We start from the raw sequence: 15,883 nt of genomic DNA, 5'->3' as shown, positions 1-15,883 counted from the left end.
AGTTTAAGTATCATATTAGCCCATCAAAATCACAGAATCACATACTCAGCTCGCACTTATTCTCTGCGGTTCTATTCCTCCTCTTAGTACCAAATACTCAATAACCTAATTGCTCATTAAAAACCATACTTGCATCTATGTAATCCGTTATGTCACGTTGAGACGTGTTGCTCTCACGGGGATGCTGCTGCTCCCCCACTAATGTGATGAGCGCCTGGCTTGGTAGAAAGTGAGAAGGCAGCATTGCATTGAAATGGAGATTTTCATCTTCTTGGGGTTTTTTTTTATGTCTCTCCTATATTCTGTGCTTTTGAACATCTAACATCTCTTTTATGCTTCACATCTTTCGTATGAAATTGTTGTATTGTGTTGCCTATTGAAACCTAGTTTTCCTTTTGTCAGGTTTTCCCCCCTCGCCCCCACTTTCTTCTTCGCTGTATTTTGATCGGCACAACTACTTAGGGCTCCATTTTTCTGAGTGGATTTTAATCTCCTTAAGTCAAAGCTCTGAAGGCCTTTGTCTGTGATAAACTCAGGTTTGAGCTGATGCTCAGAGAAGAGGCTTTCTAGGCCAGTTCTGCTGCATGCGGACCTCGGTGGGGGCTTTGGGGGTGTCTGTGCTTCATCCCTCCTCCTTCTAACTCCGGATAGTCGCAGGCAGGCTTGTTGGGGTTATTTTATTATTACCCTGTACATCTCATGTTGCATGTGCAAATGTGCTTTTCAATAGGATGGGACTCTGCAATAATGGAAAGCCTCTGTGTTAAGTATGTATTTTTGTAAGAGATTCACCAATCCTGCACTTCAGCATCGTTTGCTGGCATCCCACGGCAGAGCCAGGGTGGTTGTTTCAAAGGATGAGGGGGCCACAGAACTGTTCGCCTTGAGTTGTCCCGGGTATCCTCCTCTGAAGAACAAAGTTCGGAAGGAGGTGTAGCCACTCGGTGCGTAGCTGGGAATTCGTGGATTTGGAGCTGGCTGGGCTCGCTGCAGCTGCTCCGCAGTCATTTCCAATGAGGATAGTTCATGCCATAGCCAGGGCTTTCAATGCAATAGGAAAGCATATTCTCCGCATGCGTCACTTCTCACTTGGACTATTTTAACACCTTTTTTTTTCCTTAAACCTGCAATCTAAAATTCAGTTGTGCAAGTATTAATGAGCTGCTGATCATCCTGCCTCTTTTTTCTGCCCTTATTCAGACTCTCAGATTTACAGCTATAGTTTGGGCTGGAATTACTGAATTCCAGTCAAACATTTAAATGTTGACATCCTAATGATCAGTTTTATCTCTCTATCTATTATTTGTCAGGTAGTTTTAGCATGAATATAATTACAAGAGCTGTCAGAAATCCTCCAAATACAGAGGCCTCTGAAAAAGTCGTTGGCCTTTTCATGTGTGACCCTGCTTGTATTGCTTTTGGTTTCCAGGACTCACAAAAATGACCTTTTCCATTGCCTTTCAAATTCTTACCCAGGTGTGACAGTTTGAGAGGCACAAGAAGCCAGGCAAGGTTTGGAGCTGTAATGCCATCGTAGGCACATTTCAGTCCGAGCCACTTCACCCTCCTGCGAGCAGAGCGTTGGTGTGCTCTCATTTTCTTTGTTAACAGATTTTGGACTGAAAAGTGGGGAGGGGGATGGAAGGAGGGGGCGGGCAAGGTAAGCCATGCTGCCTTGCTGCCTGTTTCTGATCCTCAGGTTACAGCACAAGCTAAATAGACTATACTAAATTTTTTAGGCTGTTTCACAGACTTGCAGACTTTGATCCCTGGCTTTGATTTCCCACGCGGCATCGCAGACCGCTGGTTCTGATGAGAGAAGAGACCCATTAAGTCCTGTCTAGCCCGGTGATTATCATGCCTTTTCACCATCACGTCAGGCTTTCATCAAAGCACGACCTCTCCAGACTTACCTCCCTGTGCCCTGGGGAGGATGCTGGTGTAGCTCAGCAGCCGGTGACCATGAGAGCGGGTGTGCAGCTGCTGCCGCAGCAGGACATGCTCCAGCCAGGGCAGGAGAAGTGCTGTGCTCAGCACCCTGCTCCTGCTGAGCAGGAGCATCCCCTCCATTGCACTCCCCAATTTGCACCTCTTTTTCGTCTTTCTCTACCTGGCTTCAGCAGGATGCTCAGAGTTAGGAGATGACCCTTTTTTTCCTAGGGTCTCCTGAGGTTTGCACAAGCAGCAGGCCAAGAAATAAGTATTCTGTGTATGTCCTTGCTGGAGCATTAGAGACGAGGGCATTTGCCTGCCTGCCCTGATCTGTGCTTCTGAGTCCCCAGGTCCCTCCGTACCGCTTGGCTTTTTTTTTTTTTTTTTTTTTTTAATTTAAATCTAATTTTGCTGCCGTATTGCAAGTTCCCACCTAACTCAAGAGCCACTGTTGCCTCAGGGCTGTGTTGCTGCTTTTCAGTCTTCCCATGCCCCTCACGTGTGGCCTGGAAAAACTTTGAAAAGTCTCCTAAATTTGTGCACGTGTACTTGGGGTCATTCTACAAGGAATAGGATAAGGGTGTCTCTCGACGGATAGTACTCTTAAAAAATCCTTTCTTCAGCAAAACGGGAGCTGCCTCCATGTAATGAGTTTGCCAGTGAAAATGGTAAAGGAGAAGCCTGTGCTGGATTTTTCAGGAGCAACAGCTGTGTCCCCTGTGCTGGTGCTGCTCCTTAGCACGCCCAAAACAATGTCCAGGGAGACATGGCAGCCATCCCACAAGCAGGTCCCTAACAGCCCAACAGCAAGGTGGGGGGGAATTGCAAGCTACAGCGTGTGGGGAGGCTGTTTTGGAGGGCTTTGATCCCAGCTTGTGAGACCATGTCTCTTCCAGGAAGCCTCCATCGTGCTGGTGGGTCCTCTGGCTGGTCATCCTCATCCTAACGGGTCCTAGCTTTGCTTCCACAAAGAGCTTTACTGTAAGAAAAAAGGAAGAAGGGTGCAAACATCCTGACCCGGCAGCTTGTGGAAGGTGCTGGGTGCCATCTCTGCCTTCACCACCCACCCAAGGCAGGACCTGCCACTGGTCACTGGGGCATTGCAGCAACTTCATTTCAATTTTACTCTGATAGCGCTGATCACAGCACATCAGCTCTTGTTTTTATTGCTTTTGCTCCCCTCTCCGTGAGCTGTTGAGGCTTGTGGTGTCCTGGCAAACAAGCCTTGACTGTAATAATTTCTGGCCTCTCGTGGGAGGTTGTAACTCCAATGCAGTGAAATATAAACTGGCAGAAAATGGAGTGTTTCCTTCTGCCGTTGCAAGCTGCAGCAGGCAGGCTCAAATGGAGATTTCTGTTGGCTTTCCCTCCCCTGCTCTTGTTTTTTCCCCTCTCCGTTGAAGGGCACGGTCATCCTCCTCCAGCCACCAAGAGGCAAATGTGCTGGGCTGACGAAATGGCACATTAGATTTGTGCTTGGCAAAGTCACAACTCCAGGAGCTTCGTAAGGATGTAGCAGTGGGAAACATAAATGTTGTTTGTCTTGTGGTCAAAATGGTGCGTCTTAAGTGCTGCAGTCTGCTTGTGGCAGCCCCATCACTGCTGGGTGAGCCTGTCTGCAGAGGTCCCTGGGAGAGGTGGGGAGAAGCAAGGAGGTCTGCAGGCAGCTGGGACATCTTGAGTTGGATGGAGGACCAGCCTGTATTGGGATTTGAAAACACAGAGTAGACCGTAGTCTACACTGTGGGAAAGAGAGTATTATCTGCAGGATCCATATAGATAGGATCTGGTGGCCCATGCCCAGAGCTGCTCAGAGGTTCTCTCACAATCTGGGATGGATGGCCCACGTCTCAAGAACTTCAGGAACTTCTGCCGAGGAACAAAGTGCACCTTGCAAGGGACAGAGCTTTCTCAGGAGCTGCTCAGACACTGTGGTGTGGGCACCTGTGGGCAGTAGAGATTCCTGCTGGTCTCCCCAAGGTCTTCACCCCTGCTCAATGCATCTTGGGCAGCGTGAACACCGACAGCGTGCCCATTAACCCTAGCCTGTCCTAGTGCCCAGGTGGTTTCTTGCATTGATCAAGCATGATGAGCCTGTACCCAGCCTTGTTTTCTACTCTTCAGGAACAGAATGAGGGAGAGATGGATGTGATGGATGTGGGCAACATGGCTGGGAGGCACAAGGACCTCAGACGTGCGGTGAGGGCCACGTCTGGAGGGGATGTGGTATGACCCTGCAATTGGGGTGGGTCCTCCCAGGGCAAACTGGGGCTGTTTAGCACATGGGGGTTTCTCTTGGGAAGCTGCTTGAACCCCAGCACAATGCTTGTGTTGAGTCCCTGTAGCCTTATGGCTGTTCCTCACCCAGGTTTGAGGCTGGTTTATCTAATCCATTGAGCACACCCAAATCTCTGCCATCACTGTAGTTTCACGCGATGTCATTGTAGGCTGTATTGCACTCCTGTCCCAGCCTCAGAGTTTCATTTCGGTGAATTTCATTGCTGGTACCGCCATCCCCTTACATATTAGCAGATTAGCACAGGTTGAATTTCCCATGTGAGTGCTCCACAGTCTGTCTCATTGTATTTATTTTGTTCAGGCTGCTTTTCCCTGGGCTTGACAGTGTAATTTGTACAGATCTGTGCTGAGTTTTCCAAACCTTCAAATGAGCTTGTTTGTTAGCGTGAAGCCCGAACTATTGATAGTAGAGACATTAAACAACAGAAACATTGAGAAGTGAGCAACACGCCTACCATCCAGGAAGGCTTTCTAACCTCTAGAGGTGCTCCTTGGCAAAAGCTCCATGGTTCAGAGATTTTAATTAGATCTAATCCTCCAGGTGACCAACCAAGCATTAAAAGGCATACCAATTTTTCAGTTGCCTCCCTTGCTGTAGAGTTTTTATTATTTATTTTAGATAGATGTGACAAAGGAACTTGGATATCCCAAACTTAACGTTTTCCTTGAATGGCACTAAAGAGGTTTCTGGCATAGGAGATTCTCCTTTCAGTGCAGTTATACTCAGAAAAGTGCCTGCCTACAAGCTTGCTCTGTACTTACTCTGGTCTCCCTTGCCCAGAGTGAGTTGCATGTGAAATTTGGTCAGGTTTTTGGATCAAAAGTTGTATTTTCTGAGTGTCAAGAGTTGCCAGCTCCTCCTTGGGATCTGGAAATGCAGCTGGGGTTTCTCCCCCTCTCATTCACACTGGTCACGGAGCCCCGGCTCCGTTGAAAATGTGCGTGACAGCATGGCTGATGGTGTGCCAGGCAAAGCCAAACCTCTGTGCCGTGACTTCCCCTAGAAAAGCTCAAAGCAGAAACAAGCACAACCCTACCATACACAGACAAAGGCAGAGACCAAAGCTGTCATCGCTGGAAAAACAAAGCTGGAAAAAACCCTCCTTTTCCCCCTCCTACCTGGTTTGCAGCAGAGCTTGTCACAGCAGGAGGGCTATGTCTGTGCATCTCCTGTAGCGGCTGGGTGGGTTTCGGAGATGCGCAGGGCTGTTATCACGGCCCCAGCGGCTCTGCTCGTGTTGCCTGGCCTCTGCAGGAGAAGGTTTCATGCTGTTGTGGTGAGCACGGCTGTGCTCAGCCATCCCAGCTCAAGCACCAGCTGTGCCCAGCTCACTGCCAAGGGCACCTTCAGTGACCTTGGGACATGTATTGCTTCTCACTGCTGCATTTCCTTGCTGCCTTCTGGGTGTTGCGTCTCTGGACTCCCGAAGGAGTCTTATCACAAGCCCTGGATATATCTGGCTTATACATCCATCTGGACCGAAAGGAGGTGCAGGATTTGTGTACTTCTGTAGGGTAGTTGTTCCTTATCTCTGGCTCTTTTGAGGCGACGGTCACACTTAGCACCTTTCCGCCTGCTGGGGTATGTTAGACGGGTCTTCAGCCAACTCCCGAGTGCTCTGGGAGCTGTTTGTCCTCAGTTCCACCGTTGTACTCTTCCTATCTTTGCCCTGGGAGAAGCTGTTGAGGCTGGATGGGGTGCTGTGATGCTGCGGGGCTGCAGCACTGTCCCTGGGCTGTCCCTGTGCTGGAGGGGCCATGGCTGTCCATGTGAGTGCAGGTATGGCTGGAGATGAGAGCAGTGGTTGTCATCTGGAGGAAAATCACCTTGGGTCCAGGGGTTGCCTGGGAGCAGCTGACGGTTTTGGGACTGATGCTGTTTGCCTGCATTGACTCCTGACTCTCCAAAATCAAAGCCCAGGCCAGGCCACCAGAGATGCCATCGCTGCTCTGCAGGAAGAGGGGGTTGGCCAGGTGGGTCATTTCCCACCATATTGAGGGGGAAAATAACATCCTGTTGCTGCAGGAGGAGACTCTGCTGCACCTGTTGACATGGTGAGGATGGGGGATAAACACATCTTGGTACATGCATCAGGTCCCACCTGGACCCAGGCACTACCAGAAGCTGGTTTGCTCCCAGGGGTGCTGGGGCTACCGCAGTGCCAGCACACGGGGGTCTTCGCATGCACGTGTGGACCATGCTGTGAAAATCTCTTCTGCAGGAGGATCCTGAAGCTCCTGGGTTTGTACTTTCTCCTTCCTGCCCTCTCTGGGCAGGTCGCAGATGTCCCCCTCCTCAGCAGGGTGCCTGCCACAGCAAGCGGGTGACGAAGGAGAAATCAAAGGTGGCTTTCAAGAACCCCCATTTTCCTGCCTTGATGTCAGCCTGGTAATTGCAGTTGGGAACCCGCACACCAGATCTGCCACCTCTGAGCTGTGGATGACTCCTAATGGTGCGAGAAGCAAAGCCTGGATGGAGCAGGGAGGGTTGGAGACATTGCCCGGCACCTTGGTTGACATAGATGAGCTTAGTGTTTTGCTGTATTTCTGGGAGCCATGAGTTTAATTCAAAGCTGCTCCCTGCCCACATCCATTTGTCTTCTGTTTTTGTTTTTTTTATGACCCTGTCTGCCTCTGTCTCTCTTATTTCTTGGATGATGCTTGGCACTGGCTGCTCCAGCAGCTTTCTGGCTGCAGTAAGAGCTGTGTGTTTTGCTGTGGCAGGGATGCGTGACCTTTGTCTGGCCTCAGTGCAACTGCTGCTTCAAAGTCGAGCAAAGGCTGAAGTGCTGGAGCTCTTTCTCGGAGCACGAGACCTGGGATCAGGGATGTAGACAGCCAGTACGTTATGCTCTGACTGTGAAGGCCCTGCCAAAGAAGGGGCCTGTAGCATCTAACCTCTCCGCCACCTTCAAAGATGTACTGGAAGTGGATTTGCAAAGTGTCTGCATGGCTGAGTTGCCCCTGCCCGGGCAGCCAGTACCCAGGGGCAGCATGGACAGCAGGCAAGGTTTGTCTTCGTCTGCCTGTACCCGGGCCAGCTCTTCACATCCAGACCTGAAATTTTAGCCTGGTTCTTGCAGACAGAAGGATGCATTTAGCCATTTATATAGCCCTTGGAGAAAAGCACTTCAAGCAAGAGGTGTGTGGGTGGTGAGACGAGGCATAATTTGTGATTCAGAGGTGCTGGGAACAAGCAGGACCTTCCTCCAGGTGAGCTGGAGGGCTGGTCCTGCAGCACAGAAGCGTTTAAATAAATCAGCATGTTAACAGCAAGAGAGGAGTGGGAGAGAGGGGAAAAATGAGAGCCGAAATAAAAGGCTGTTAAGGAATAAATGGGATGCAAAGCGAGAGGATTAATAGCTGCAAGGGAAACCCAGGGGAAGGCTCCTTGCCAGGGGAGGACATGGGCATGTGATGGGGTGATGTGGACAGCCCAGCGGGCCCTTCCCCATCCGTGTTGCCATTGCTTCAGGCTGCATCAGTCACGTGCTGTGTTTGAGATGGCCTGCATGGCTTTGCACCTTCTCCATAACTGCAAACTGTGGTCGGTGGCAGCTGGAGGGGTTTGCTCTGGGGTTGGGCTGGATTGACACTTGTTCGTGTCCACTGCGGGGTGCTGCCCTAGACAGACCTGGAGTCTGTCCCACCCTGCCATGCCCCACTCTGTTGGTGACCTGCCCTTTGCTTTTTTCCCTGTAGCAACCCCAAAGTCCAGATAGAAGCAATCGAAGGGGGTGCACTGCAGAAGCTCCTGGTTATTCTGGCTACAGAACAACCCCTGGCTGTCAAGAAGAAGGTGAGCAAGTGGGGATGCACCTCTGGGTAAAGCTGCTTTTGTGCTGAACTCAATGCAAGTGCTCCTCAGGACATCACTGCCATCGTGAGAGTGTGGGACCCTGCGCTGGTCCCCATGCTGGGTGGGCTTTGCTCCCCATGGGTGCAGGACCGCCCCCAGCAGCCCCGGCTGGCCGGTGCATGCTGGCCTCCCAGCACTGTTGGTCTTGCCCCCGTTGCCAGCAGCGGCATGAACAGCAGCTCTTCCAGCCCCGTGGGGGACAGGGCTCAGTGCTGCGGCTCCTCTGGGAGGAAAGGCGAGGGTCCCCGTGGCAGGCATAACCATCAGAGTCTAACAAACATGGGAGCTGACATTTGGAAGGAGCTAATTGCTGGAGCCAGCCCCGTGTCCTGTCTTTGGCGGTGGCTTTGGAGCAAGCCGAGCAGCACCGAGAGCCCCCAGCCAAATGTGCAGTGCTGTCTGTCGGGATGGGGGCTTCCTCACTGCCTCCCTCCCTCCCTCCTCGCTGTAATCCCTGGAGCATGAGATCTCATTACCCTTGCTTTAGCGTGTGATGCTCCCTCTGTTTACGGGCCATAAAATTATCTGGCTGCTCCTGAAAACCCAGCCCCATCGTTTAACACGGTGACCTCCTGTGAGAGGGGGTTCGGTGGGGCAAGGGAACCACCAGCTCCTTCATTCATCTTTAATGCACCTGCTGTTATGCAAACAGTGGCACACTGCCCGTGTTTTAATAAGCTCCTACAAACACATTCTCCTTTAGTCCATGGTAAGGGTCCTCCCGCTAGTGAAAGGCACGGGAGAGTTTGGGGAACTCCTTTGCTTTTGGCCACACGTGTAAGGAGGACCCAGCCAGAGAAGTGCACCACAGGATGCTCCATGCTCAGAAACTCCTCGCTGGAGTGCCCATGACTCAAGCCGGAGCTTGTTTTGGGGTGGGGAGGGATGGCTGGGCATGCAGAGGCCCTGACCAGCATCATTTCAACCCCTGGGTGGTTGGGTACAGGGCGATTCTTTCCAGTGAGCCTGAACGCGTCCCAGTGACAGCACCTGCAGAAGAGTGAAAGGGATGAGCTCAGTATCATCCACATTCACGTGTGACCTTACAAGAGTCTCTGAGGGTTGAACCCCCTTTTCCAGGAGGGCAGAGGTTTTTAATTTCCAGTTCCTATGCTGTGTATGGTCTCCCGTCTCCAGGCCAGGATCCCAAGGACAGGTCGGTGCCCCAGCCCCTTCCCACACTGAGCAGCAGCCCACAGCTCCCACTCCAGTGGGTTTTCTGCCCCGGCACTCACTGCAGTGTGCAGCAGCGAGGCCAAAAGTGCATTTCTTCCCTCCCCTGTCCTTTGGCCTATGGTTAAAAAAGGAGACGGAAACATCCTCCAATTCACCAGTGGCAGCTCGGAAGATGGAAAATAGAAACAAGTGGGACTGGGGAAGACATGGCTGTCAGCTCGGATCTGTCCGAGGAGAGCGGGGATGCACAGTCCACCTCGGTGCGCGGAGGAGCCGGCTCTAATCGCTGGCAGGCACCCAGATGAGCACCCCCATCCCCGCTCAGGCAGCAGCTCTGCCCCGGGCAGCGTCAGCCCATCCCCTCTGCAAACCGCGGTTGTCAAAACCAGAGGAGTGTAAGATTCAGTCGGTTGGCCCCTAATTGCCTCCTCGGTGTTAACCCCATGCCGCTCAAGGCAAGTGCGGGAGTGCTGGTGTTTCACTGGCGGTGCATGATGCTGCACTGTGACAGACCCTGTTTTGGGACTGTGTCCTCGGAAACATCATGATCTTGTCCTCCATCCATGTGGGTGTGAGGCAGAGGTGTCCTAATCGTCTTGAGGGGATCAGGCTCCGCTGAGCGGTGCTGGACCCCCCTTTGCCCTGTCCTTAGCCCGTAGCTGGGCTCTGTGCCGAGGACCGGTGGGGGCAAACTGTGAGGAGAAGCGATGGCATTGGGTCTGTTCAGGTGCTGGTCACAGGTCCCTCTGGGTTATCGTTCTAGCAAATGCGGTGACAGTCCGAGTTGGAGTCTGGGTGGAAGTCACCCAAGTTCAGGCAGCCTCACAGCGCCGGGGAGGGTTGGGATCAGGAGAAAAGGGGGCTCTTGGAGATGCTCCTCAGCAAGGAGAGGTTTGAATGCATCTGCCAGGGAGCTCTGCAAAAATGGTTTGGAGCGTTTCTCCCATCCCCGTGGGATGCCATGAAGAGAGACTGCACCAAATGCAGCGACTGTGGCCACTGTGCTGACGGACCTCTCTCCCCACCAGGCTCTCTTCGCGCTGTCCTCCATGCTGAGACACTTCCCCTACGCCCAGCAGCAGTTCCTCAAGCTGGGTGGCCTCCAGGTCCTCAGGAGCCTCTTCAGGCAGAAGGGGATGGAGACCCTCCACATCCGGGTGGTCACGCTCCTCTATGACCTCATCGTGGAGAAGGTGAGGATCCAGGAGGGAGGGGATGGGACCCGGCCAGGCACTCCCCACCTTCACCCCCTCACCGAGCCAAAGGGGCTGTCGAGCATCCTCACGGGACGAGGGTGAGGAGGGGCTGATCCAGCATCTCCGTGCTGTTGGAATGAGTTCCCTCCAGCCCACAGGCCACTGCTGTGGGGGACGAGTGCCCGGGAGAGCCCAGAGCATGCTTAAATCTTTATTTTTTCATTAAATCGCCATCGCCGTTTCCACCTGAGGGTGTTTAAATAACAAAATGGCAAGGACCTGACTAGGGAAAACAGGCACCGGACTGCAGTGAGCTTGGCTGCGGCATCCAGCCGCCGGCTGCCAGCCAAGTGCCCGGGGACCAGCCGCCGCTGCTGTGCCCCTGCCTGCTGGAGAGGCCCTTGCCTGCCTGCACGTCCCTCGCTGGAGCCAAACCCGCAACGTTAAGTGTTTTATTTTCAAATACCTTGGATTACTGCTGTAAATGTCAGTTTAAAACCCGTCTTTCCTTGCCATCGCTCGTTGTTTAGTCTGTGCGTTTCTCTTACTCCAGAGAATGGAAATTAAATCCACTTTCACTCAGTTTATAGCCAATTTGCCCTGCAGATTATTACTGCTGTAATACTTGGGTTTCAGGCACCACAGAGCAATGTCTGTGTTTTAAAACAGTTGTTTTCCAGGAGACTTTGTAAAGGTGCAAATTATTTTAGCAGGTCTGAAATCTTATCAGGTGCTGGCTTTAACACGCAGCAGTCCTGTCTGTCTGCTCGCATGGAAAGGGAGTGTACGCGGGCATTTTACCTGAACCGTTCCTGTTCACTCCTGCTGCACGTTTTACGGCCGCCCCTCCAGCAGCCCCATCTGTTCCCAGCTCCGCTGTGGCTGGGGGCAGTCTGCAGGCTCGGCAAATTCTCAGGTTTATGTTAAAACAATGATTTTTTGCTGCCTTTCGGACTGGGAATGCCGTCTATCAATTCCAGCCGCTTCACGGAGGAGACGGGAGAGCCCTCGGTGCCTGGTGGGGAGGAGGGCTGTCTGAGTGGTGGTCGCAGATTTGGGGTGGGCTGGGCAACAGTCAGATTGGTTTGAAAATCGTAAACTGCCATCGGCAGCTCTCTGCGCTGAAGCACAAATTGCCAGGGCTCTGAACGGCTTTTTCTGCTGCCTTCTTTCCTTTTCACCCCAAATCCTGCCTGACCAGTGGGGATTTAGCAGGCAGCCTTCTCAGGGGACTGGGAGTGGGGACATCTCCTCGGTGTTGTCCCTCCTTGTCCACACTGTGTCCTGTAAATCAGTACAACCAAGCTCCCTGCAGCAGCCGCCCAGGGGACGACAGCAGTCTATTGCCAAGCTGATGAAGATGTCAGAGAAAATGTTATGGGTGCCCTCAGGGACCCAAGCGGCCCCCGGGGACAGGATTTCTGCTCACCAGCCTCGCAGAAGCCCTCACCTGCCTTCAGCAGTCCGGGGCGAGCAGCGAGCAGCTCTGTGTTACACAGAACTAATTAGTGAAGCACAGACAGAATAATTATCACAGGGGCCACCAACCAAACTGGGAGGATCCACTGGGGGAGTGGAGCCTGTTTAGGGAATTTCACGCTATCAATAGCCACTCCACCACCCAAGCCCCAGAGGGTGTCAGGGTGGTGGTGGGAGGTTTTCCTTCCTCCTCCTGGCCCTGGTGCTGCTCAGGGCAGGTCTGTCGCTGGGAAGGGAGCCGGCAGCCCTGCCTGCCCCGGTCCCTGCGGGCACCGTTCTGCTCTCGGCACCATCCCTGCAGAATTTCAGTATTTGGGGTTTTCTGGACCAGGCTGGGAGGGGAAGGTCTGGCTGTGGCTGAAGGAGACTGAGATCTCCATCTTTTTTGCAAGAGCAGCATGAAGCCAGGCGGTGGTTTGTTAGGTGCTGAAGGAGCCTGTCCAGCAGCCCAAAGCAGCAGACCCAGAGTCTTTACAGGTCTTCTGCTGAACGTCTTTCCCCTTGAGTCCCCTTTCAGGGCCATGTGGTACTGAAACCCCTGGTCACTGAGAGTTTTCCAGGGTGGGCAACCAGCTTCATGCATGGGCAACAGGGAACCGGGACACAACCTCGTCTTGGTTTTCTGTTGCAAGTCATTTTCCAAGGCAGGTGGTAGGGGGTGTGCGTTCTCCTCTCCCATGATGTGTCACCTCCTGGGAGCAGTTGCTTTCTGACAGGGATATTAATCTGTGTTCCACCACTTCCGACAGATGCTGCTTGAGGACTCGCAGCACGGAGATCAAATGGAAGAGAAAATCCAGCAGTACCGGCAAGTCAAGCTGGTCCCGGCGGTGGTGGAGCAGGACTGGTGCGTGGTTGTTTCCAACCTGCTGGCCATGCCGGAGCACGACACACGGGAGAAGGTCCTTAAGATGGTCAGCGTGCTGATGGCCTTCTGCAAGGAGCGCTACCGGGGGGACCAGGCCCTCAGCACCACCCTCGGCCTCCTGCGCAGCGAGTACGAGGAGCTGGCAGCAGAGGAGCAGAGGGAAGGTGACAAAGAGGGCTATTTCAAGGAACTCCTTGGCTCTGTAAATACCATCATTCAGGAATTAAGATGAAAATAGCTGTAGATTCAGTTCAATTCCAGATAATTCAGGGCAACAGCGTGAATTTTGATGGCACCAGTGTAAATGCACTTTTGAATAAACTGCTGGACTAAATGAGATCCCACCACTGGGCAAATGTGCCAACAGCTTCATTATTAAAACATACGTGTTTGGGGGCATGGCTTTTTTTGCATGGGGTACTGCTGGAAAAATAGAGGTATATACTTTAGAGGGAATGAGGTAGACTCTCAGCTTACGTTGCCTCCAACCATGGTACATTATGAGTGTTCTCAGTGTGTCTGCAGGCTTATTTGGGGTGGGCAGGACTGAGGGATGTGGGACTGTCCTTGTTAGGCAGTTCTGCTGCACAAAGGGAAGCGTTTGTTCCCACAGCTCTGATCTGCCTTTATTCTTGCCTGGCAATGACCTGCGGTGTCTGTGATCTTTTATTTGCTTCTGTAGGATGCATCTCAGCACTCAGACAGCACCGTTTGCCTTTGGATTATTTTGCGCTTGTATGGGAGGATGGAGCGTCATTTCCTTGAAACGTTGGTTGGAGGGGCTTCCTGCAGGTCTCTAATCCAGCCTTCGCTCGGAGCAGGACTATCCCTCGGTCAAGTCAGTGTGGCCGTGAGCAGCTCGAAGAAGCCCAGCTCCACCACCCCCTCTGTGTAGGTCACGTAGCTCCACTGTGGCAGCTCTCCTGCAGCCCCTCTCTGCTTGGAGGCCAGCCACGTCCTCCTGGGCTGGGTGTCAAAACATCTATCTAAGCCATGGAACTGCTCCTGCCATCATAGGGGCAAACCAGCTGGTGAAGCAAGGCACGCTTTGCCCTACAACAAACCATTGAGTTTTTCTGCTTTTCTGTCTTGGGAGGTGGCTTCCAAGATGATCTCCAGGGAGTGAGGCTGGCCAGCCAAGGAGTTTTTGTCCATGATGTACAGCACGTTCTCCTTGCTGAGCTGGGCTGGGGCCTCTCCCTTCACACACCTCTTCCCATTGCAGCTTCTCCTCTCTCTCCTCTAGGCTCAGGTCCCCTTCCCCCATGAACCTCTTCTGAGGTCCTCCTCATGCCAGATGGTCCGTTGGGAAAGATGTTCTGCCCTCTCCTTGTCGGGCTGATTCTCTCTCCCCACATCGTCCTTCCACAGGTGAGGAAGAAACCAAAGTCTTGCTCAAGGCTCTGGCTACCCAGCCCCTGGCCTGGAGATGACTGCCACCTCCTGCCATCAGCAAAGAAGATTATAAAAAATAACTTTATTCATTATTTTGCCTGTTTCATTAATTACCCCCTCCTTGTTCCGAACCCTTTTTGGGGAGGATTTGAGGGGTTTTTAAATAAAGAAATCAATTCTGTTTCCCACGAGTCCCCCTGTGAGAAACATGCCGAGTGGGACGCTGCAGTGAGCCCAGCGAGCTCCACGGTGCTGCCCCGTGCTGGGGCTGTCCCCTCGGCAAGGACAGGCTCACCCGGGCCAGCGCTGGGGCTTTGGCATCATGGAGAAGTGGGCATTAAAGGCTCAGTGGTGGCCACTGATTTGAGAGCAGAGGAGAGGAAGGAGAGGAAGAGAAGAGCTCCACCATGCTGTCCTCTCCTGGTGCTGTGGCGGGGGACACAGACAACATTTTCACACCAGGCTTTTATCTTCTCTTGGCTGACACAGCTGGGGTGACCGGAGCCCTGCGTGGGGACTGTCCCCAGTGGTGCTGTTCTGCTGCGGGGGGGGGAAGCCCCCACGCTCTGGGTCCTCGGGGCAGCCGGCAGCAGAGGTCAACCCCACCAGGAGTTGGGGTCTGCAGAAACAGAGCAAGCAGCGTGGTGGTTTGGGGGGGACGTGCTCGTCTCGCTCCCACCCTGCAGCTGCTGTTTTCCTACAGTGGGACGCTGGCACAGGGCTGAAATTCGGCGGCGGCCAGGTCCCGGCCACCGGCTTGGGCGGCTTCCAGCAGGTTCCCTGCAGACCCCTCTTCGAGGGCGGCTTTGGCAGGGGTGGCAGCGGCTTTTTCTCCACAGGCTTTGCCCAGCAGCGCGACGGGAGGCGAAGGCAGAGCGAGCGCCGGGCTGCAGAGCTTTCGGGCACAGAGCGATGCTGCGGCCGCCCCTGCACCGGCCGGCGTGGGCTGCTGGTGGAGCACGCTGAGCGTGCCCTGCTCCCGGCGCGGCGAGGAGGTGATTAGTTATAATTCCTGTATTCACTTTCAGAATTGCTTTCTGGCAATAACAGGTATTTCAATCACTGCTACTCCTGCCGCTGGCTTAATGGGACCTGGGGGCTGCAGCACCAATGTTACCAACACAAGTGCAGAAAAATAAATTAAGAAAAAAAAAAAAAAAAAAAAAACAAAAACCCCCCAGCTGGTCCCCACCATCCCCTCAGCCCCAAGCTGGGGGCCAACGCAGCCTCACAGGGCTTTGCCACCGCCGGTGGCGTGCCCACGCAGCAAACACCACCGGGACTTTGCGAGGGGCTGCGTGATTTATGCCCCCCCCGCCGCTGCTAAAACCCAGACAGGCACCTCCCTGCAGCCAGCGCAGCCCTGCAGGCAATCGATCAGACTATTTCAAGGCTATTAGTCCTTCTTGATGCTAAAATATTTCTGGCTACTGTTTACAGCGTGTCAGTTGTCGCTGTTAAGTAGCGGGGCTAATTATAAATACCGATTTATTTTTTTTCTTGTCCTTCTCAGATTTCGATTCAGGCTGTTTTGCTGGGATTAAAAATGGTTTTTTGGTGTGTTTTTTTTTTTTTTTTCTCCCTCTGAAATGCATTTCCCAGCCAGGCCTGCCAGGGTTTTGCTTTGTAGGTTTTAAAAAAAAAAAAAAAAAAAAAAAAAAAAAAAAAAAAAACTTATTC

At 52.9% G+C, this 15,883-nt stretch overlaps 1 protein-coding gene across 2 annotated transcripts in view; it reads left to right on the top strand.

Moving 5' to 3' along the window:
* The window catches only part of SIL1 (SIL1 nucleotide exchange factor), a 95,607-nt gene extending 82,422 nt beyond the window's left edge, over positions 1-13,185 (top strand). For both annotated transcript variants that reach the window (XM_010579162.1, XM_010579163.1), the window contains exons 8-10: positions 7,933-8,029; positions 10,294-10,458; positions 12,690-13,185. In XM_010579162.1, the coding sequence (XP_010577464.1) occupies positions 7,933-8,029; positions 10,294-10,458; positions 12,690-13,040 (613 nt within the window). In that variant the 3' untranslated portion in view covers positions 13,041-13,185. The remainder of the gene's footprint in view (positions 1-7,932; positions 8,030-10,293; positions 10,459-12,689) is intronic.
* Positions 13,186-15,883: the final 2,698 nt, after the last annotated feature.

Source organism: Haliaeetus leucocephalus, unplaced genomic scaffold (genome assembly GCF_000737465.1).
Source record: "Haliaeetus leucocephalus isolate CR32 unplaced genomic scaffold, Haliaeetus_leucocephalus-4.0 Scaffold656, whole genome shotgun sequence".
NCBI classification, from domain to species: Eukaryota; Metazoa; Chordata; class Aves; order Accipitriformes; family Accipitridae; genus Haliaeetus; species Haliaeetus leucocephalus.
Note: the sequence above shows the minus strand (reverse complement) of the source record. Positions and strands in the feature narration are given on the sequence as shown.